This window comes from Primulina eburnea, chromosome 4, assembly GCF_022965805.1.
Source record: "Primulina eburnea isolate SZY01 chromosome 4, ASM2296580v1, whole genome shotgun sequence".
Lineage (NCBI taxonomy): Eukaryota > Viridiplantae > Streptophyta > Magnoliopsida > Lamiales > Gesneriaceae > Primulina > Primulina eburnea.
This window is the reverse complement of record NC_133104.1, coordinates 8,142,071-8,165,069: the sequence shown is the minus strand read 5'-3', so window position 1 is coordinate 8,165,069 and position 22,999 is coordinate 8,142,071. Positions and strand designations below refer to the sequence as shown.

Sequence of the window (22,999 nt, the reverse complement as noted above, 5' to 3'; positions counted from 1 at the left end):
AAAAGACTAAAAGCAGTCTTTTTGTACTTCTTGCTGCTACTGAAATGGTGTAAAAACACCCTCTGGAAATCCTGAAAGGAGTTAATACTCTGGGATGCCAGGCCTTCGAACCACCTCTGAGCTGAATCCACCAACGTCGTTAGGAATACTTTACACTTAATTCGGTCAGTGTAGCAATGCAACATGGCCGTATTTTCAAATCTGGCCAAGTGTTCCTCTGGGTCAGCGTTGCCATCATAATCTTTTACTTTGGCGGACTTGAAATTCCCGGGAAGAGGTTCCCGGACTATGATGTCTGCGAACGGACATCCTCTCAAGATTGTTCGGGCAACGCTTCGTTCTTCCAACTGTCCTTCGAGGACCTTCATCTTCTGCCGTAAATTTGACAATTCCTCTGCCATGGTAGGAGATTTGGATCCGGCGCTGGACTCCTCATCTTCCCCTGTTACTTCCTTTTCCCTCCTCTCCTGTTCTTGCTCCTCTTCATGTCCTTGTTTATCACCCTGTTTATCACCGGGTGGTGTAACAGGTCGAGAGACCTCCTTTCCAGCTGCATATAACGCGACGGCATCAGCCATCATTCTTTTTAACTCCTCAGGGGTCAGGGTAATGTTTGGCCCAGTATTATTGACATTGGCTTGTCTCGAAGTCTGTCCCCCATCCCCCTGGGCATGAGGATCACCCTGATCGGTTCTTCTTGTACGAGCCATATCAACGTCTTGAATTCAGTATATTTCCCACAGACGGCGCCAATGATGCGATCCGGGCGAAATAGATGAGCAGGGTCGGGTGCTCCACCGGATCGAATCAAGTATTTGTAGTGTTGTTTAGGAAAATGAACAAGGTATATGGCTTCAGTCTTGACCTGCAAACAAGAAGATGAACTCGTGAATGGGCGCCGGAGGGGTGTCCGACGTGACCACTCCGATGCTTAAATCAGCAGGCAAAGAAGAAATTAAGCAATATATATGCGAATATATGTGAACAATACTTTTTAGTTCAAAGAGTCTCTCTCTTAAATGAATTTAATACCTGCTATTTATAGGGGAGGAATGGGTAGTTTCCTCGATTTCCGTGACATCTACTAAGTCGGTTTACCATCCTAGCTTCTGATGACTTCTCGGACACTCCAAGCCCAAGTTGCTCTGGCAGATTAGATGGCATGTAATGATTATACTCAAGTGTGGCTCACTTGTCGAGGTAACGCTATTTTCGAGGTTGCCAAAGTGGATATGCAACTGGGAAATACTACCCGGTCAAGGGAGAAGCACCCGACCAACTCTACGAGGGCCCGGGTAAATAATAAAGAATTGCGGACAACACCAATCCATCCGGGAAGAGGAGTTATACCCGGATACTCCTGAAATCGACCCTGACTATGACCCGGATCCTACTAGGGGTATCAGTTACATAATCATTCAACTCAACTTATATTAATCATTCACAAGCAGTTCAAACTTCCTGATAATTCAACATGTTCAGTGCTTAATCAATCACAAGTATGACTCCGCAGGCCAATCATGCTTCGCTCCAGTTGGCCCGTAGCTTACCGTCTAGTCTGCATCTTTGGAGGGAACTTCTAGATGAATTTTCCTGTCCACTTTCTTGTAAAGAACCCATTTCAGTACTCAGAGTAGGTTGATAACCGACAGCGGAAGGCATTCTACCCAATAAGGCCGATACTTCGGATCCTGCTTGACATACGCGAACACATACTTCACAAGCAATGCAGATATACACGCAAGCCGCAAGGGCACAAGTCATGCAGAAGCGTTCCCCCCTCAACCAACCAAAGAACCATGGTTAGTTTGTGCCCAACCAAGCTGACATCTATACGCTACTGTCTTAACCAGGACTTGAGAATGTGTGGCAAAGATCCCTGCTCGATCCCGTTGGGTTAATGGGTCGAATAGTTCAGGCAAAAAACAATTGGGAAAGAGCTATTTTAGTCCTCTAATTTTACGTGTTTTCTCTCCATGTCTCGTAACTAGTCAAGCTTGATATTGATTTGCTAACTTTTAACCGTTAACTATTTCGGCTTTTTTTGTCATTACCAAAATGTCTAATTTTAGCCGGAAATGGCTAACTAAGTTCTAAAATCCGACAACATTACAAAAAATTTGGGGATTGCGTTTTATTTTTAAGTTTGTCATCCTATTGTTTCAGTTTTTTTTTAAATATATATACATAATTTTAGTCCTTTAATTTTACATTTTTTTTTCTTTTAGTCTTGTATAATTAGTCAAAGTTGAGTGTTGGTCGCCAAAATTTAATCTTAGGAGTGTTGGTCGCCAAAATTTAATCTTAGTTATTTTGATTATTTTTTTTAACCAAAATGTCTAATTCTAGCCAGAATTAACTAACTAAATTATAAAATCCGATTACATGACAACGAATTTGGGGATTGCGTTTTATTTTTGAGTTTGCCATCCTATTTTTGAGTTTGAAATATATATAATTTTTAAACTTTCGGTTTAATGCGGTGGAATATTAGGTGATTTTCCAACTATGATTATTTTCTTACATATTGAAAATTCTTTAAATTTATTGTCTTGTCATCGGATTTTATAACCTAATCAATAATTTCCGGTTAAATGGGTCATTCAGGCAAAAAAAAAAACCTAAATAGCTAAAAGTTAAAAGTTAAAATACAAATACTCTAGTTTCATTGGTTATAGTTCTAAAAAAACAAGTAAAGTTAGATAATCATATTGACTTTTTTCCAAAAAAATTAAAGGATTAAAAATATTTAGATTTAGGTACATCGAAGCATTAGACTAAATAATTTTTTTTACGTCCAAGCTTTAGTGAAAACGCTAGAACTCATAAGTCTTTTTCTTAAGGTTGGTTCTTATTTATAGCTTCTTTCTTGAAACGAACTTGACTTTTTTTTTTCTAATCGTAAATCATAAACTCGAAAATTTTGTAATAAATAACTTTGCATTTCTAACAATCATGATAAATTAACAACAAAAATATCAAGTGCATAAAATAAATCATAAATCATCACCTAACCAGAACTTCCTAAATTGACCTTTAGAAGATCAACTAACAATAAAATAAAGCATATTAAACATCTCTAATAAAAATAATTAACATAATCTTTAAATCCTTTAATCAATCAAGATAGTTCGGAAACATAAAAGCCCTCGGGTTTGTAATATTGCACTCGATCCACTCAATCGTCACCGCCTCCATAAATCATCAAATCCTGCATCATACAAACCTAGTGAGTCTAAAGATTCAGTACGTTCTAAACATGAATAGCAAATAATACATATACAATCACATGCATTAAAAATCCTACTTTCATTTAAAATAATCTTTTGAACATAAATAAACCATTTAAAATCATTTAAGCTTAATTAAATCATAAATAGTAAAAATCATTTTAAAATAAATTTAAGCATAAATAAATCTTAAAAATCATTTAAATATAGCTTGGAGCATAAATAAAATATTTTAAAAATAGCTTTAATCATCATCTTGAATTATATATCATAAAATCATTTTAATCTTAAGCTTTCAATCATATATCATTTTGGGTGAAGTTTGATCCTTGAAAGTGACTAGCTTTTATCCTTCGGTCGATTGATCAGTCTTCAGCTCCACATGACCCATTGAGGTCATGTGCACTAGGCTCCACTATAGAAATACGATCGTCGGGGTCCCTCTGGGGCCTTTTTCCATACACGGGGTCTCTTTGGGGCCTTGGCTCCCACGACATTCCCACAAAAATTTAAGTTCACCGTTCTCAACATAAACGGATCTCCCACAAATCATATATCATATGTCACAGTCAATTCACTTCCCTCAAAATATTTTCATTTTCTTTAAAAATCGTAAAATAACATAACTTTCCAAAAATAACATTTTAAACAGTAAAAATTTCACAGTTTTTCCAAAAATCATAAAATAATATATTTTCATCAAAATTATCATAATTAATCATAAAATATCATTTTACAAGCACTATGATCCTTCGAAAAGTTGCCAAGCGTTTTCGTATTTTCTTAAATGTAAAATTACTGCTTTGCCCCTAGACGTTAAAATTCTCGAATTTATCTTTTTCTCACATTTAATGACATGCTCTTACCTTAAATAATTATTTAAGCTTAAATATAATTTTCCATAATTTTATGAAGCCTCAAAATTGCTTTTCAATTTATTCTTTAATTAGCGTTTCAGTGCGACGATTAAATCCCAATTAATTCCAACTCATTATTTTGATCCCAAATTTTAAACATAACATTTTTATTATTCATTATACCCTTCCAAATCATGAGCCACCCCCGTGTTCAAATGGTTCGAAATTTCTTCCTCATATTTTTGAAATTGACCCTTATAGAAAAACATACCGAGCCAACTCCCAATTTACTCGAGCCACGTCCAAACTACTTCGAGCCAGACCCTAGCCAACCCACCTAGGCACCCTACTGACCAAGCCCAGACCAAAGAACCAGCCCCTAAGTCACTCAAACTCACCTGAAACTTGGCCCCAAACCTGCATGTGTGTGTGCGTGAGTCTCCCATGAACAATAGGACTCCCACCTAGCCTAGGACTCTTCCAGCCCTTAACCACTTGACCCCTCATGACCCTAACCATCCTTAGACAATGCCCAGACCCATCCCAGACTAGCCCAAGCCCCTGAACACAAGCACGACGCTCTGCAAGCTTGCTGCCAAAAGATGCAAGGCTGCGCACGGTGCTCTTTTGACGGTGCTGCTGTCAACTTTTCATGGAGGCTTCTACCCAGGCCACCACCGAACCATCATGACCCTAACCAACCTTGGACCACGCCCAGACCCTACCCATACTAGCCCAAGCCCTGGACCCAAGCAGCGAACCACCTGAAATCAAGAACAAGCTGCACGCCTCTCCTTGGTTACCTCACGATTTCCACGTTTTTCCTCGAGCCAGCAGCGACTCAGCCACTCCAGCCCCTGGCCGGATCCATTCCCATCACCTTAGGACCCTGATGGACCATCTATCCCAGCCCCAAACAGAGACAACCTCTGAAACTCACGGCCACACAAAAATCACCTTCGGGAAGAGCCCAATCAACCGAGTACTCTTCACCAGCCCTGCTGCACGAGTCCTAGCCCACTAGGACTCTACCAGTCCCTCACCACTAACCCTACTCGAGCCCCAAGGGACCATGCAAAGCAACCGAGCCCTTGCATCAAGCACAAACCAACACTCACTCACGGTTCCTTTCTGAATTAAATCCTACGGTTCCAGCTTATTCTCTATATTAATTTATCATGTTTTGACCAATAATCCATCATATTTTATCATGTTTTGGCAGCATACTCGTTGGATTCAAAAAACGTTTTTAAAACAAGCGTAAAATCGTTAAAACTTTGAAAATACGTAACGTACCGTAAAATAATCGAACACCAAAATTTCTCATTCATAATCAATAAACACACACATATTATGATTTGTATGATATTTGAAAGGGTTTAGAATAAACGCTCGAAAATACGATCTTCGGCGAGGGTGCGACGTTGGATGATCGGACGACGATGAACACAAGCTTTTTCTTCCTCCTTTTTTTTCGAAATATTGTTGTGTGCTTGAGAGTGAATTAGGCTGATTGATGGTGTGATTTGTTTGGTTTAAAAGACCTAAGTAACTTATTTATAATTTAATTAACAAGCTAAATGGGCTTTGGTTTTGGCTTGAAGTTTAAGGGTAATTGAGCCTACTTAATTTAATTAAAATTGACCCAATAACACTTATTTACTTAATTAATAAAATTTTATAAAATTAGTTTCCATAAAATAATATTTTGGATCTTTTAAAACTCCTTGTTGTTTGCCCAAAACTGACTTTCCGAGAAAAATCGAGTTCGACTCGTAAAATAATTCGAACTCCAACATTTTTAGAAATATTAAATCATTTTTAAATCACATTAGGAAACCTTGTCATCATTTAATGAAAATAATTCTGTAAACATCCGAGACACTTTGCTAAAGTGTGTCCACAGAGAGGTTCCCAAAGTTCTCAGGGAGCCGAGTCATCAGGATCAGCAGCACAGACTGAGAGACGATCAGCTGCTGTTCACACATTCCAGCCAGCGCCAGCTCAGTCACAACAAAGGCCAGGAGGTAGCCAGATTGTGAGCCAGCCTCCGAGACAGCAGGCCAGAGTATTCGCTTTGACAGAAGAGCAGGCCCAGGAAGCACCAGATGACGTTGTGGCAAGTAACTGTTCCTTATGTGGTTACTCTGCTTATGTACTGATTGATACCGGTGCTGCACATACATTTATTTCTGAACGATTTGCATTGCGTTATGCATTGCCTGTAGAGTCTTTAGCTACTGTCGTGTCTGTCTCTTCACCTTTGGGGATAGGTTTGATATCCGTAAACTCTGTTAAGCATTGTGTACTACAGTATGGCGGGCATGAGATTGAATTAGATTGCATTGTACTTGGGTTGTCCGATTTCGATTGTATTATAGGTATTGATACACTGACCAAGTACAGAGCGACAGTTGATTGTTTCCACAAGATAGTGAGATTCAGACCAGATATGGCTGAAGAGTGGAAATTTTACGGTAAGGGTTCTAGATCGAGAATTCCCTTAATATTTGTATTATCTATGACTCGATTATTACAGAAAGGAGCAGAAGGATTCCTTGTATATTTAGTAGATTTACTGAAGTCGAGTCCAGCATTGGCAGATCTGCCAGTGGTACGTGAGTTTGCTGACGTCTTCCCAGATGAGATCCCAGGATTACCTCCAGTTAGAGAGATAGACTTCAGCATTGAATTGATGCCAGGTACAGAGCCGATTTCTAGAGCACCTTACAGAATGGCACCAGTTGAATTGAAAGAACTGAAGAATCAGCTGGAAGACTTACTGGCCAAGGGGTACATCAGACCGAGTGTTTCTCCTTGGGGTGCTCCAGTATTGTTTGTAAAAAAAAAGATGGTTCGATGAGACTTTGCATCGACTATCGGCAACTGAACAAGGCAACGATAAAGAATAAATATCCTTTGCCTCGTATTGATGATTTATTTGATCAGTTGCAGGGTTCTTCAGTATATTCCAAGATTGATTTAAGATCGGGATATCATCAGTTGAGAGTCAGAGATTCTGATATCTCAAAGACAGCATTCAGAACCAGGTATGGACACTATGAATTTATTGTCATGTCCTTTGGTCTGACGAATGCTCCAGCTGTGTTTATGGGATTAATGAACCGTGTATTCCAGAAATATCTCGATGAATTTGTGATTATATTCATTGATGATATTTTGATTTATTCGAAGAATATGAGTGACCATGCTGAGCATTTAAGAACTGTGTTGCGAATTCTAAGGGCTGAGAAGTTATATGCCAAACTGTCGAAATGTGAGTTTTGGTTAAGACAGGTAGTATTTCTGGGTCATATTATATCCGTAGATGGGATATCAGTAGATCCCAGTAAAGTGGAAGCCATGATTTCTTGGCCAAGACCGACTTCAGTGCCTGAAATTCGCAGTTTCATGGGTTTAGCGGGATATTACTGCCGTTTCATTAAAGATTTTTCGAGTATATCAAAACCAATTACTCAGCTGACTCAAAAGAATGCTCCATTTGTTTGGTCTGAAGAATGTGAGACCAGTTTTCTGGAGCTGAAGAAGAGACTGACCAGTGCCCCGGTGTTGACTATTCCCTCAGGTACTGGTGATTTTGTGGTTTATTGTGACGCTTCTCACAGAGGGTTGGGATGTGTGCTGATGCAACGAGGACATGTTGTCGCTTATGCCTCAAGACAACTTAAACCACATGAGACTCGTTACCCAATTCATGACCTTGAATTGGCAGCCATTGTCTTTGCATTAAAGATATGGCGACATTACCTTTACGGGGAGAAGTTTGAGATATATTCTGATCATAAGAGTTTAAAATATCTGTTTTCACAATCTGAATTGAATATGAGGCAACGAAGATGGCTTGATTTGCTTAAAGATTTTGATTGTGAAATCAAATACTATCCAGGAAAGTCTAATGCAGCAGATGATGCACTAAGTCGAAAAGTATGCTCTTTATCCTTGTCGACGATGGGAATTTCAAATTTAATAGAAGACTGCTGTTTGTCTGGATTAGCATTTGAAACAGATTATAGACCGTTGAGACTCTATACGGTGCAAGTAGAACCAGAAATGATTATGAAGATTAAAGCGGCTCAGAAAGTTGATCAGAATATACAGAAATCAGTAGCGATAGTCAGAACAGGACATCGATCAGAGTATCAGGTACGTGATAACGTCTTGTATGTGAATAATCGTCTGGTTGTGCCGAATGTTTCAGATTTGAGACGACAGATATTGTCAGAAGCGCACAACAGTCGATTTAGTAGTCATCCTGGTGGCAGAAAGATGTACAAAGATTTGAAAAGACAGTTCTGGTGGAAACAAATGAAGAATGATATTGCAGAGTTTGTCTCCAAATATCTGAATTGCCAGCAGGTAAAGGCAGAAAGAAAGAAACCAGGAGGATTATTGCAGAGTTTATCCATTCCTGAATGGAAATGGGATCACATTTCTATGGATTTTGTGACACAGCTACCGCGTTCCTCCCGAGGTTGTGATGCGATTTGGGTCGTTATTGACATATTGACCAAATCCGCATGTTTTATTCCGTACAAGATGACGTACAGATTTGACCAGATGGCAGAGATCTATGTCAGAGAAGTGATCAGATTGCACGGAGTGCCGAAGTCAATTGTATAAGATCGTGATCCTCGATTTACTTCGCACTTCTGGCAGAGTTTGCAGCAGGCTCTCGGTACGAAGTTACATCTGAGTACCGCATATCATCCACAGACCGACGGACAGTCAGAGCGGACTATCCATACACTGGAGGATATGCTGAGAGCAGTAGTGCTAGATTTTAGCACTAATTGGCAAGATGCATTGCTGCTTTGTGAATTTTCGTACAACAATAGCTATCAGACGAGTATTGAGATGGCACCATTCGAAGCGTTGTACGGAAAGAAGCGTAGATCCCCTCTTTATTGGGATGATATCTCTGACGTTCCTGAGATTGGACCAGATATGATCAGAGATATGACAGAAAAAGTGAAGCTAATTCAAAAGAAAATGAAGGCATCACAAGACAGACAGGCCAAATATGCCAATGTTCGACGTAGACCGTTGGTATTTGAGGTAGGAGACCAAGTATTTTTAAAGATTTCACCTTTCAGAGGAGTTGTCAGATTTGGCAAGAAAGGAAAACTGTCTCCACGATACGTTGGGCCTTATGAGATTCTCGAGAAGATAGGAGATCGTGCCTATCGACTTGCGTTACCGCCTTCATTATCCGGGATACATGATGTCTTTCATGTATCGTTATTAAGGAAATACCTTCCTGATGCTTCACATGCTATCCAACCAGACGAGGCCGAACTGGATGAGACGTTGAGCTATGTTGAGAAACCGATCCAGATCCTCGATTGAAAAGAAAAACAGCTCAGAATGAAGACAATTCCACTTGTAAAGATTCAGTGGAATCGTCATGGCGTAGAGGAAGCAACCTGGGAAACTGAATCAGATATGAGACAAGAATTCCTAGAGTTATTTCGATGATGTAAATTTCTTATACAGTTTTGTATATACTCCTTATTGATATGATTGAATGCCTGTGATTTCAGGGACGAAATCGTATCTTAGAGGGGGAGAAATGTAATGCCCTAGATTTTATATCATGTTAAGCAAAGATTATTGAAATTGAATTGATATAATTATAGACGGGCTATTACGAGACCAGATTTGCCAAACATTTAAATTACACAACTTTTGGGACAGAACTGTTGGCGCCCGAGCGGTAATTATTGACCGCCCGAGCGCCAATGTTCAATAAGATTATGTTGCGGGCAGAAGAGTTGGAGCCCGAGCGGTAGTTTTTGACCGCCCGAGCGCCAAGGTGTAATTCAGAAATGCTTTGACAGAGACTGCCGCGCTCGAGCGGTAGTTTAGCACCGCTCGAGCGCCGACCGAAATTTATGAAAAGTAAACACGTAGCTTTAGCATGCAACGTGGGATATATATATACATATATATCTTTCCTCAGAATTAAGAACCAGCAAAAGTCGAGGAGAAGTTTCAGAAAGTTTTGAAGAAAATCCTTACGCCTTTATATTTCGATCCGTCCGTTCAAATTTGAATCCGAGTACGGCACCGTGTTCCTAGCAACGACAGCTACTACAGGACGTAAGTTTTGTTAAGATCTAGAGTTATGCTATGTTCAGGATCAGATACGATTCATATATAGTGTTCTTGATGTAGTAGACATCATAGAATCGAAGTCAGATTAGGAAACAGACGGAATATGGAATTATTATGAATTTCAGAATGAAATTGACTAAAATTTTATATCAGATTTGTGCGGTGGTTGATTGTAAATTATTGGAATAAGTAGATACTGGTCTGGTATCACCAATATCGCAGGATTGTATTGTGATACTTTATGAATCTGATAAAACAGAGATGTTTTGATTTGATTTGAATATTGATACAGAATATTGATATTGTCATTGCCAGATTGAACAGTGACAGACTTTGAATCAAGACTTTAATTGTATCAGAGCGACAGCAAGAAAGGTATAAATAAATGTTGATTCGGGATTGCACAACTCGAGTTAGGTTTGACTTGAGTTTCCCTAAATCACATACTTTATTTTATTGCATTGATATTTGCAGATTATCAGATTGATATGTTAATATATTGACTTAGAGCAGAGTCAGAGTCTGAGTCTAGGGCAGATTAGCCTAGCTAGGGCAGAACCGCCGAGTCTTTGTCAGAACCGATAAGATTCTAGACTTACGGTGTATCGATGAGCTTTAGATGTAGATCGACGTCTATTGTAGACACTCGATACAGCATACCAAAGTCTAAATTTGGATCGGGATCCCTAGATTAGAGATAAGATCAGATCGCGAGTCATTGATTTAAATAAAGATTCGTATTTGTGCATGTAGTCAGATTGGATACATGTTTTATTGACTGTTTATTTTTTTTTATATGTTTTATATGATTGCATTAATACATTGTTTATACTGGGATATTTATATCTCACCGGAGTTATCCGGCTGTTGTCTTGTTTGTATGTGTGTATGGCAACAGGTGGGACTGGTTCAGGGTCACAGAGATGAAGAAAGATCGAGTAGAGTGGAGACTACGGACTTGGACTAGAGATAGGGTTTAAACACTTGACAGTTAGTTGTTGAACCTGAGATGTGTATGATTATATATTGTATCAGATTTATACTTTCATACTGATATGTATAGGAGTTTGATGCCATTACCTTCCGCATTTAAAAAAAAAAATTTAGGCCATGTTTATTATAATTGATTTAGTCCCAATGACGATTAAGAACATGATTAGCGTCCGGATCCCCACATTTAAAATCTTAATTATTTTGATTTTTTTTCCCAAAATGTCTAATTTTAGCCAGAAATGACTAACTAAGTTATAAAATCCGACGACATGACAATGAATTTGGGGATCGCGTTTTATTTTGAGTTTGTTATCCTATTTTTGAGTTTTTTTAATATATATATATATATATATATATATTAATTTCGGTTTGATGTGGTGGAATATTAGGTGATTTTCCAATTATGATTATTTTCTTACAAACTGAAAATTCCTCAAATTCATTGTCATATCATCGGATTTTATAACCTAGTCAGTAATTTCTGACTAAAATTGGTCATTCGAAAAAAAAAACTTAAATAGCTAAAAGTTAACATACAAATACTCTCTATTTTCATTGGTTATAGTTCTAAAAGATAACCGTATTGACTTTTTTCCCCAAAACAATTATAGAATTAATTAAAATATTTAGATTGAGGTGCATCGAAGCATTAGACTAAATAATTTTTTTCACCTACTGAAAAGGTAATACCTTGACATAACAAATCTGTGAACCAAAACACAACGATTTTTTCTTGCTCGCGAATAACACAATAAAACAAACTATGATGTATAACTTAGTATTATGTCAGAACATCGAAGGAGACACAAGTTCAAATTAAGGAGAAAGATCTGTGCTTACTCAAAGTATACACTTACCACGGGATACATCCAGGGCCGTGCCTATTAAGAGGCAAATGAGTCCAATGACTCAGGCCCATATCTTTTTTGAGGCCCAAAAATTTTTTTTAAAAAATATTATATATAATACTAGTTATTAGATAGCCCAAAACCAAGTATTTATTAAATGGAACTTGCTTAGCCTGTTATCAATTTATTTCCCAATCTTCCCCAATATTCATATGTAGACAACCCTTAATCGACTTTCTTGTATTTGCTTTGTTCGGGCTCCAAATTTTTTATTGTAGTTTTTTTAATTTCTTCGGGGCTTTATATGATATCTATAATCTACGCTTTTTGATTGAAATTTTAGTAGATGTAATGCTTATCCGGCTTTCAAACCCTCATATTGCTTATAAAATCTTGTTGACTGTCCCGGTCACACTAGTAACTGCAGAGCGAAGTTTCTCAAAGCTAAAGCTCATCAAAACTTTTCTCTGATCAACCATGTCACGAGAAAGATTGAATGAATTGACTATGTTATCGATTGAGAAAGAAATTACTGAACAACTTGATTATACAGATTTGATTAGTATTTTTAGCTCTAAAACTGTTAGCCGGGTTGTTTTTTAGTGATCGTTTGGACATGTTTGATATTTTTATTCTTTTAGTTTTTTATATTGTCTTTGACGTATTGATTAAATTTGAAAAATTGCTATGGAACTAAAAAAAATATGAACACACATTATGATTCAGATGTCTCTTTTTAAAAGTTAGACTCAGGCCTAAATATTGTTAGGATCGGCCCTGGATACATCATACTATATTTCTGGTGTCGGAGGGTTTTGGCCAGAAAAACTCTCGGCACCTTCTTAGGTATTTCTAATTTTTTTTTCGTATTTTTCAGATAATTTGTGTTGGTTCATAACCCATTTTAATTAATTTATTCATCAATCAATTTCAAGGAGTTTTAATCATGAACGCTGTGGTGTTCATTGCAAGTAACAAGAGATCAGAAAGATTCAAGAGCATAAGAACTGAGACGAAGTACTAATTGAAACTCTCCTTTAACCAAGTTTATTTTCATATTCTGATATAACTAAGTTCCAGCGAAGACAAGAAGCTGCTGCAACAAAGAGCGTTGCGCATCAAAATCAAGAAAATCCTTAAATTCTACCAACTCTCGGGAACCCTGTGATCAAAAGGTGGTCTTAAGTAACAGAACTAATTAGTGTTGTCTGGTTTTGTCCTTGATGAGGATCCTCCGCAACTCAGCGGCGTCGATCTCTTGGGATTTGTTCTCCGGTCGGTAATATCCGGTAACGGGGTCCGGAATCCATGAAATCTTGGTGGGTTCTTCGGACTCATTCTTCAGCATTCTCACGGCGTTTGACATACCACCCACGGAGTAAACAGAGATTTTGTTGGAAATCAAAGCAGACACAGCCTTAACGTTGGAGAAAGAACGAGCCATCGTCTTTTTTCAATCAATCGAGAAATGAAGTAATTAACTTGGAAATTTCAGCGGTGGAATTTAATGTGAATTTTACAAGAAGGCAAGCAGATTATTTATACGGAGGAGAAGGAAGTTGTGGGGGGAATTTCCTACGGACCGAGTCACAGTTGTAAAGGTGCTTTCTCCGAATGTTCAACGAAACTTTGAAAACTTCTTTTACTTGTCTCTCTCAATCATTCTAACCCTTGGAAAAGTTCTGGATCAACCAAGCAACTTGGATTTTGAAAAATAGGCTCAGCCAAAATATCATATTTATTGGTACGGGCTATATTTTGTTTAATATAAAATATATAATATGTGCGCATCAGATTTAAATATTGTCCTCAATATTATAACACTTAGTTATAACACGTAGCGAAATAAAATAGTACAAAAATAAATAACTTAAATCAAAATAACTCGAGATTAATTATGCACATGTATTTAATTAATTATGCTTCAGTATAAATACTTGCGCGATGTTTTAAGACAAAATAATTACTAGAAAACTAATTCAGTTTACAAAAACCAACACTAATTATTTTTATCGAAAATCAAGTTTCTCAATATGTTGAGAAAACAAATTGTTTTCTAAAACAACTATCAGAACTAAAACGTATCAATAAAGCAAAGACACGGTGCCAAAAAATGATAGTAAAACACGATCTTCAGCCAACAATTCCACGCGTGTTGTCTGTAGATATCTCTAACAATCATGACAATACGTGAAACAACACTCTTCAAAAGAACGTCTTTGTGAATTATTTTTCTCTGAATTTCACTGCATGCAAAAGTGCAAAAGTGAGCGGCTACCGAACGTCCAAGCTTTAGTGAAAACGCAAGAAGTCAAAAGTCTTTTTCTTAAGCTTGGTTCTCTTATTTATAGGTTCCTTCGCTCCTAGGGTTTATCTCTACAAGTAATCCTCAAGATATTGATTTGCTAACTTTTAACTGTTAACTCTTTTGGCTTTTTTTTTTCATTATCAAAATGTCTAATTTTAGCCGGAAAGGGCTAACTAAGTTGTAAAATCCGATGACATTACAAAAAAATTGGGATTGTGTTTTATTTTTGAGATTGTCATTCTATTTTTTTTGTTTTATATATGTGCATATATACACACACACACATATATATAATTTTATTCCTTTAATTTTACATTTTTTCTTTTAGTCTTATAATTAGTCAAAGTTGAGTGTTGATCATATAAATTTTATTTCTTTTATTTATTTTGATTTTTTTTTTCAAAATGTCTGATTTTAGTCCGAAATGACTAACTAAGTTATAAAATCTGATGCCATAACAACAAATTTGGAGATTGTGTTTTATTTTTGAGTTTTTTAAAATATATATATATATATATATATATATATATATATATATATATATATATAATTTTTATCCTTTCGGTTTGATGTGGTGGAATATTAGGTGATTTTCCAACTATGATTATTTTCTTACAAATTGAAAATTCCATAAATTTATTGTCATATCATCGGATTTTATAACCTAGTAAGTAATTTCCAGCTAAAATTGATCATTCAGACAAGATAAACTTAAATAGCTAAAAGTTAATATACAAATACTCTAGTTTCATTGGTTATAGTTCTAAAAAAACAGGTAAAGTTAGATAACCGAATTAATTTTTTTTTTCCAAAAAATATTTAGATTGAGGTGCATTGAAGCATTAGACTAAATAATTTTTTCACCTACTGAAAAGGTAATACCTTGACATAACAAAATCTGTGAACCAAAACACAACGATTTTGTCTCGCGAATTACACAATTAAAACAAACTGTGATGTATAACTTAGGTATTATGTCAGAACATCGAAGGAGACACAAGTTCAAATTAAGGAGAAAGTGTTGGTACGATATTCTTTTGTCTTGGGAAATCAAGAGATATAAATGGGTGAACTAAATGGTTATGAGAAAATAGTCGAGGCAAGAGTTTGACTCTTTTACCTTAAAACAATATTTTCCCGCTCCGATGCTAATGGTTGTTGGCAATTCGTTTCCCAAGATACAATGATTACGGCTTCAAAATAGTAGCACTACAAATTTTAAAGCCACGCGGACTTGAGATGTTTAGAACGCTATCAAGATGGTATGCAAACTTTCTAATTTCAAATTTAAGCGTTAAACTTAAAAATCCAATTCCAATAGTTTAAATCTTTCAAAACTTGGACTTAAGCGTAAATGCTTAAAAAAAACTCAAAACTAGAAGACAACTGATATAAGTAGATTTTACTTGTTTTTCATGTCATGTTTTGTCCCAGTGTGTTGCATTTATCATTTAGATTGCATGCATCTTGTGTTATTTTAGAGTAATTTATATTTTCGTGTTACTCGTGTGTTTAGTTGACGAAAATGCAGGAGATTCGTGCAAAACTGAAGATCAAAGGGATAAATTCGAGAGACCTCTGCCCGGGCGCACATTTATGTCCTGCCCGGGCGCATCCAAGGCGTGAGAAAAAAATAATTTTTGTGAGAGTCGTTCGTCCGGGCGGGAACTTATGTCCGCCTGGGCATGTTAAAGAAAAAGAAAAATAAAAGATCTGCGAAAGTCATCCGCCCGGACGGAAACTTTTGTCCGCCCGGGCGCACTCGAAATTTTGGAAAGATTCTTGGCCGATTTCTTCCCTTATTTTTGGATATGGCTGAGATAGAAAGGAGGGTGGAACGTCTTTAGGCGCCATTCAGACTTCATTGGAGCAGCCGCAGCAAGCTTTGGAGAGGAGTTTTGTGCTTGGATTGAAGATTCGAAGCTTTCCGGGCATCGTTCTTCACAATTTCCGTCAAATCTAGTATTTCTAATTTAGTTTCTATCTTTTAACAATTGTTTTGCTGATTTCAATCATGAATTCTAGTAGCTAAACGTTATTATTTGTTGGGATTTAAGGGGATCCTACCCCAAACTTTGATCTAATTAATTTATATTTCGATTGTTGCGTTATTCTTGATTATACTACTATTTTATCGTGTTGTTAAAGCGTAGCTAACTTTGACAACGTTTTTATATTTCGAGTGAGTTCGAGAGAATAAATTGTGATAGGAACGAGTAGTATAATTCGTGGATCTACAATTTACATAGATATATGAAATTGGATACGCACCGATAGTCATAGGCCTAAGGGTCGAAAACTAGGGGATTTCATAAATCGACATGCAATTCACTCTTGATAAATAATTAAAGATATTTAATTACTTCATTGAGTAGAATTAGGTTTGGCATAGCTCGATAGAGTGTGTTCAATTGAATAGGAAATCATGTCGGAAGCATAAAATCAATATCGAACGAATTAATTAATTAACGAGGGGTAGGTGAACCGATATTCCCAACAAATTCATTTCTCTTTGAAGTTTAAATCTATCATTTTAGATATCCTATTTCATTCTTTAATTCCTGAATAATGTTATTTGCATGTTTCTTTGATCACAACAGTAATAAAACAACCAATCACTTTTCGTTGCTAAAGATCTAATAACTGAAAATAATAATTGTTAAATACAGTCTTCAGTGGAACGATACTCGTACTCACGTACATTATACTATTACTTGACATCGTGCACTTGCGATTAATTTTTGAGCATACAAAATCAGATTTTTATTGAGGATTTCACAGTGCAAGTTTTGCTCGATCAAGTTTGTAGCGCCGTTGTCGGGGACTGTTAATTCACAATTTTATTTTTAGTTATTTTCTTTAGTATTCTCTATTTTACTTTGTTTGACACCTTCGATTTCTTTACAGATATCTCGTCCAGTGCATGCCAAAGTCACTTGACGTGGAGCTTGAGCAGTTCGACCCTGAAATTGAAAAAACTTTCCGTAGGAGGAGACAGCAGCAGAGACTGAAAGAACTGATGGAGAGGCACGAGAACGATCGTGAGGAGGAACATCGTGAAGATAGACATGTTGAGATGCCACGCCGCATATCAATGCTAGAGTATGCCCACCCTTCTTTGTATGGTGCACGCCCTAGCATTGTGAGGCATATTGTGCGAGCAAATCACTTCGAAATCAAGCCAGCTATAATTCAGATGATTCAGAACACAGTCCAATTTGGAGGATCTTCAGCAGATGACCCAAACACACGCATCGCAGATTTTCTTGAGATTTGCGATACGTTTAAATTCAATGGAGTTTCTGATGATGCTGTTAGATTGCGATTTTTCCTTTGTCCTTCCGTGATAAAGCTAAAGCATGGTTGAATTGTTTGCATGTAGGTTCAATCACCACATGGGAGGATATGGCGAAAGCGTTTCTCATCAAATATTTTCCTCCATCTAAGACCATGAAGCTTCAGGCAGACATCACCATCTTTGCTCAATTCGAGCAGGAGTAGTTGTATGAGGCATGAGAGCGCTTCAAAGATCTCCTACGTAGATGCCTACATCACGAGTTGCCACCTCGGTTAGTTGTTCAAACCTTTTATTATGGTTTACTTACTCCTAATCGTACTATGATAGATGCTGCTGCATGTGAGAACCTATTGAGGAAGACTGCTGAAGAGGGATATGAGATGTTGGAGGAGATGGTTGCTAGCAGCTATCATCTTCAATCTGAAAGAAACAATCAGCGGAGAAGTGCAGGAGTTCACCAGGTAACCGATCTTTCAGATATTACTGCACAACTTGATGTTTTGAACAAAAAACTAGATGGCTTGAACATGGGTGGCACAACGATGCGTCTTCAAGAAATATTCTGTGAAAACTGCGGAGGAGAACATTATGTTAAGGACTGCCAAGATGGAAATCCCTTTTATGTGTCAGAAGGGGCACCGATGAATCAAGTGGGAGTCCACAACCGTCCAAGGAATGATCCATATTCAAACACATATAACCCTGGACGGAGGCAACATCCCAACTTCTCATGGGGCGGTCAAAACAGTAAGAATCGACCGCGAGGGGGACAACCATATGGGAAACAACCGATGTATAGATCTGATCCTCCTAGAGAAAAGAAGTCCAATCTGGAGCAAATGATGTCTAAGTTTATTTCATCCACTGAAACTAGACTTCAAAACCAAGATGCATCGATAAAAGGGCTCGAGAATCAAATTGGACAGTTGACCAAGATGATAGCAAGTAGAGAGTCAGGCACCTTGCCAAGCAACACAGAGACAAATCCAAAAGAGCAAGTGAAGGCCATCGAGTTGAAGAGTGGGAAAGTTTTAGAGTCAAGAGAAAAGAGAAAACTAAAAAATTGGATGAGCATTCTGAAAAACTCTCGGCACCTTCTTATGTATTTCTAATTTTTTTTTTCGTATTTTTCAGATAATTTGTGTTGGTTCATAACCCATTTTAATTAATTTATTCATCAATCAATTTCAAGGAGTTTTAATCATGAACGATGTGGTGTTCATTGCAAGTAACAAGAGATCAGAAAGATTCAAGAGCATAAGAACTGAGACGAAGTACTAATTGAAACTCTCCTTTAACCAAGTTTATTTCCATATTCTGATATAACTAAGTTCCAGTGAAGACAAGAAGCTGCAACAACAAAGAGCGTTGCGCATCAAAATCAAGAAAATCCTTAAATTCTACCAACTCTCGGGAACCCTGCGATCAAAAGGTGGTCTTAAGTAACAGAACTAATTAGTGTTGTCTGGTTTTGTCCTTGATGAGGATCCTCCGCAACTCAGCGGCGTCGATCTCTTGGGATTTGTTCTCCGGTCGGTAATATCCGGTAACGGGGTCCGGAATCCATGAGATCTTGGTGGGCTCTTCGGACTCATTCTTTAGCATTCTCATGGCGTTTGATCTCACACCACCCACGGAGTAAACAGAGATTTTGTTGGAAATCAAAGCAGACACAGTCTTAACGTTGGAGAAAGAACGAGCCATCGTCTTTTTTCAATCGATCGAGAAATGAAGTAATGAACTTGGAAATTTCAGCAATGGAATTTAATGTGAAATTTACAAGAAGGCAAGCAGATTATTTATACGGAGGAGAAGGAAGTAGTGGGGGAATTTCCTACGGGCCGAGTCACAGTTGTATAGGTACGTTCTCCGAATGTTCAACGAAACTTTGAAAACTTCTTGTTTTTTTTGTCTCCCAATCATTCTATCCCCCTTGGGAAAGTTCTGGCTCAACCACTGCAACTTGGATTTTGCAAATAGGCTCAACCAAAATACAATATTTACCCATTACTAAAACAAAATACAACTTATTATAAAAATAACAAATATTTTTTTTTTCAACTGCATCTTGACTCCTCCTCTAGTTCATTTATCTAGGCTGCTAAATTTGTTCATCTAAACTGGTTTGGAATGATTAATCATAGTTTCTGACTGTTTTAGATTGTTTCCATATGATTTAAACCGGTTTAGATTGGGTTTCGGCTGATTTTGAAGGATGCGAACTGGTTTTCGACTGATGTAGTATTACATCTATTTAATTTTTGTAACATTATTATACAATTAGAGCTTTAATGGTGTAGAGATATAATATCTTCAAGCAAAAACTCTCCATCCTCAAGCAAAATGTAGTTGATTGTTCCTTGAAAGACTATATTACCCTCGATAGAAGCCTACTGACCACAAAATGAAAATACCAATAAATATTGGAGTATGTCTCTTGTGAGACGATCTCACGGATCTTTATCTGTGAGACGCGTCAACCCTACCAAATTTCACAATAAAAAGTAATATTCTTACCATAAAATTAATATTTTTTTATGAATGACACAAAATAAGAGATTCATCTCACAAAATATGACTCATGAGATCATCTTATACAAATTTTGGCCTAAATATTGATTCATAAGATATAGATGTGGATCTAATTTTAGTATAACATATAATTTGAAAAAGGTATGGACTTAGATTCACGTTCATCAATTGAAATATAACAAAAAAGAATTAAAATATATAGGTAAACGAATATGTGGAGAATTTGAGAAATAAATATTATTATTTATAATTTTATTTTATTCACTGAACCCAAAGTTTCAAGAAAACTCCAACGCTGTCTTTTGAGGACATAAGGCGATGTTGACTCCACATTGTATTGCTGAGTCTAACTCAGTCAAGGTCAATGCGTCAGTTGAACAAGGCGGTTCCTCGCAGGGCCGTGCCTATTAAAAGGCAAATGAGTCCAATGACTCAGGCCCATCTTTTTTTTGGGGCCCAAAAATTTTAAAAAAAATTATTATATATGATACCCCCGGTGGGAGGACGGGCTCGGCCCACTCTCGATAGCCCATCTCAAGCAAAGCCCAGCATGCATTCAGAAGGAAGCTTAAGGTCATCCGGGAGGTCATCTCTGGCCGACCTCCCATATCGGAATTTCCAGCGATTGGAGAGGTCAGCCGACCTCCCTGGCCGAGCTCTTTGGCCGACCTCCCGAGCCGACCTCCAAGAAGGTATTATCGGGACGATCAGAAACCCTCGGCCGAGCTCCCGAGCCGAGGTCCCATGAGGTCCTATTGTCTCGTGGGCTCATGCCTACGAGAGCCCTCACTCAGATATTAAGCGCGTAGCCCGCAGAGATCAAAGCCCAGAAAAGTAAAGCCCATTAAAGATCTGAATTAAATCTAACGACATCTAAATCAAATCTGGGTGAAGATCTAATCAAATCTTCCGAAGATTCTCAAGATCGAAACCTACCAAAACTAGGACTCTACGGTTCACCTATAAATACCAGGTTTCGTTAACTTTAAAAGACACTTCATGCTTTTTCACATTCTCTTTACACACACAGTTTTCTCTCTCAGTTTTCCGTTCTCTGACTTGAGCGTCGGAGGGGCTACGCCGGAACAACCTTCCGGCCCCCTTCTAACACTCTTGTTTGTGTTTCTGGATTTCGAGGTGCCTGATCCGAGCTCCCAAGGTGAAGATCCGACCTCCCAGCCATCGCCCCCAGGTTTGACCCGAGCTCTCCAAGCGGGGATCTGACTTCCCAGCTAGCATCACCGATTTCAGCGATATCAATTGGCGCCGTCTGTGGGAAAATACTGAGAAGACGTAGACATGTGGGGAAGAACAGGTATAAGAACAGGCCCTGCGCGTGGTAACCGAGGCCATGTAGATGGCAACCGAGGTCCCAGAGGTGGCAACCAGGGCCATGCAGATGGTAACCGAGGTCCCGGAGGTGGCCAAGGCAGAGGTGTGGCTGATCTTAGTCTAGACCAATTGGCCCAGTTGATTAATAGGTCTGTGAATGAGGCCCTCCGTCGAAATCGTACTCCATCACCACCGCCACAACAACCTCCTCCTCCTCCTCCTCCTCCTCCTCCTCCTCCCCCTCTTCCTGAGCATATGGAAGCCATTTGGGAGTAAGTCAGGAGGCTTGGCAGGCGAATGGGGGGCCGACCTCCCGTACTGGACAGAGAAAGCCCACTCTCCCTCGAGATTCTGAATGAAGACCTCCCCGTTAATTTTCGCCAACCAACCGTCAAGGATTATGATGGAAGTACTGACCCCGAAGAACACCTTGGAAGGTTCAATAATTCTGCTTTGCTTCACCGATACTCAGATGGGGTCAAATGCCGGGTCTTCCTTACCACCCTAGTGGGACCCGCCCAGAGGTGGTTCGATTTGCTCCCGCCACATTCCATTACCAGCTTTCGAGAATTCAGCACCCTATTCATAAACCAGTATGCTACAAGTAAGAAATACTTGAAAACCTCATTGGGCCTATTCAATTTGAAACAAGGAGATACAGATTCGCTGAGGGACTTCATTAGACGATTCAACAGTGCGGCCTTGGAGGTCCCAGCTGCAGCAACAGAAACCTTGGTAAATGCTTTCACGCAAGGGCTCCGAGGGGGACAATTTTTCAATTCCTTGGTCAAGAAACCCCCTCAAAGTTATGATGAGCTCCTGAGCCGAGCTGAGAAATACGTGAATCTTGAGGATGCACAAAGGCAAAGGCGAGTGGATATCCGACCCGATGATAAAAATAAGGGGAAAGAGAAAGTGGAACCAAGTAGGAAGAGGCCTGCAGCAGAAAGAACAGAGGAACGGAGCCGAGGTCCTGGACCTTTCCCTATGCCCCGTTGGCAATGAGCTTGGAAAGAGCTATGGCCATTTGTGAAGAAAGAAGAAAGCTGGAGCGACCGAAACAAGCCGAGAAAGGGCCGCGTTTACCGCCCTCAGATAAGTTTTGTGAGTTCCATCAAGAGTACGGTCACGTCACCAATGATTGCCAGAAATTGGGGGAAGAGGTCCAAAGAATCATGCAAAGAGACCCTCACATGAAGAACCTCCTAGCTCGATCAGAAGGAAGATATCGAGATGATCGAAGGGATCGGGGACCTCCTGGGGTTAATCAGAGGCCACAACCCCGAGAGAACCGACCCAACCGCGGGGTTCGAGATGACCCCCCGCGACATCAAGGCCCTCAGGTCCAGCAGATTGCTAATGATCCGACCAGAGGTATAATCCACATGATAACGGGCGGCGCCACCGACGGAGATTCGGGCAGGGCTCGTAAAGCTCATGGTCGGAGATTGGAAAGTTTGGGGTTA

The 22,999-nt window shown here is 38.6% G+C and overlaps 3 protein-coding genes and 1 non-coding gene across 4 annotated transcripts; 1 reads left to right on the top strand and 3 right to left on the bottom strand.

Annotated features, from left to right (window-relative positions):
- Positions 1-13,084: 13,084 nt before the first annotated feature.
- Positions 13,085-13,592, bottom strand: LOC140829763 (protein SENESCENCE-ASSOCIATED GENE 21, mitochondrial-like). Its single transcript, XM_073193053.1, has one exon. It carries the CDS (start codon positions 13,505-13,507, stop codon positions 13,262-13,264), a length of 246 nt encoding a protein of 81 aa, XP_073049154.1. The 5' UTR covers positions 13,508-13,592; the 3' UTR covers positions 13,085-13,261.
- Positions 13,593-17,825: 4,233 nt separating this feature from the next.
- Positions 17,826-17,931, bottom strand: LOC140831274 (small nucleolar RNA R71). Its single transcript, XR_012117847.1, has one exon. It is a non-coding gene; the product is annotated as a small nucleolar RNA R71 (small nucleolar RNA).
- Positions 17,932-18,947: 1,016 nt separating this feature from the next.
- LOC140829762 (protein SENESCENCE-ASSOCIATED GENE 21, mitochondrial-like) lies at positions 18,948-19,459 on the bottom strand. The gene has a single exon (XM_073193052.1). It carries the CDS (start codon positions 19,371-19,373, stop codon positions 19,125-19,127), a length of 249 nt encoding a protein of 82 aa, XP_073049153.1. The 5' UTR covers positions 19,374-19,459; the 3' UTR covers positions 18,948-19,124.
- Positions 19,460-21,830: 2,371 nt separating this feature from the next.
- LOC140830058 (uncharacterized) lies at positions 21,831-22,538 on the top strand. The gene has a single exon (XM_073193337.1). It carries the CDS (start codon positions 21,831-21,833, stop codon positions 22,536-22,538), a length of 708 nt encoding a protein of 235 aa, XP_073049438.1.
- Positions 22,539-22,999: the final 461 nt, after the last annotated feature.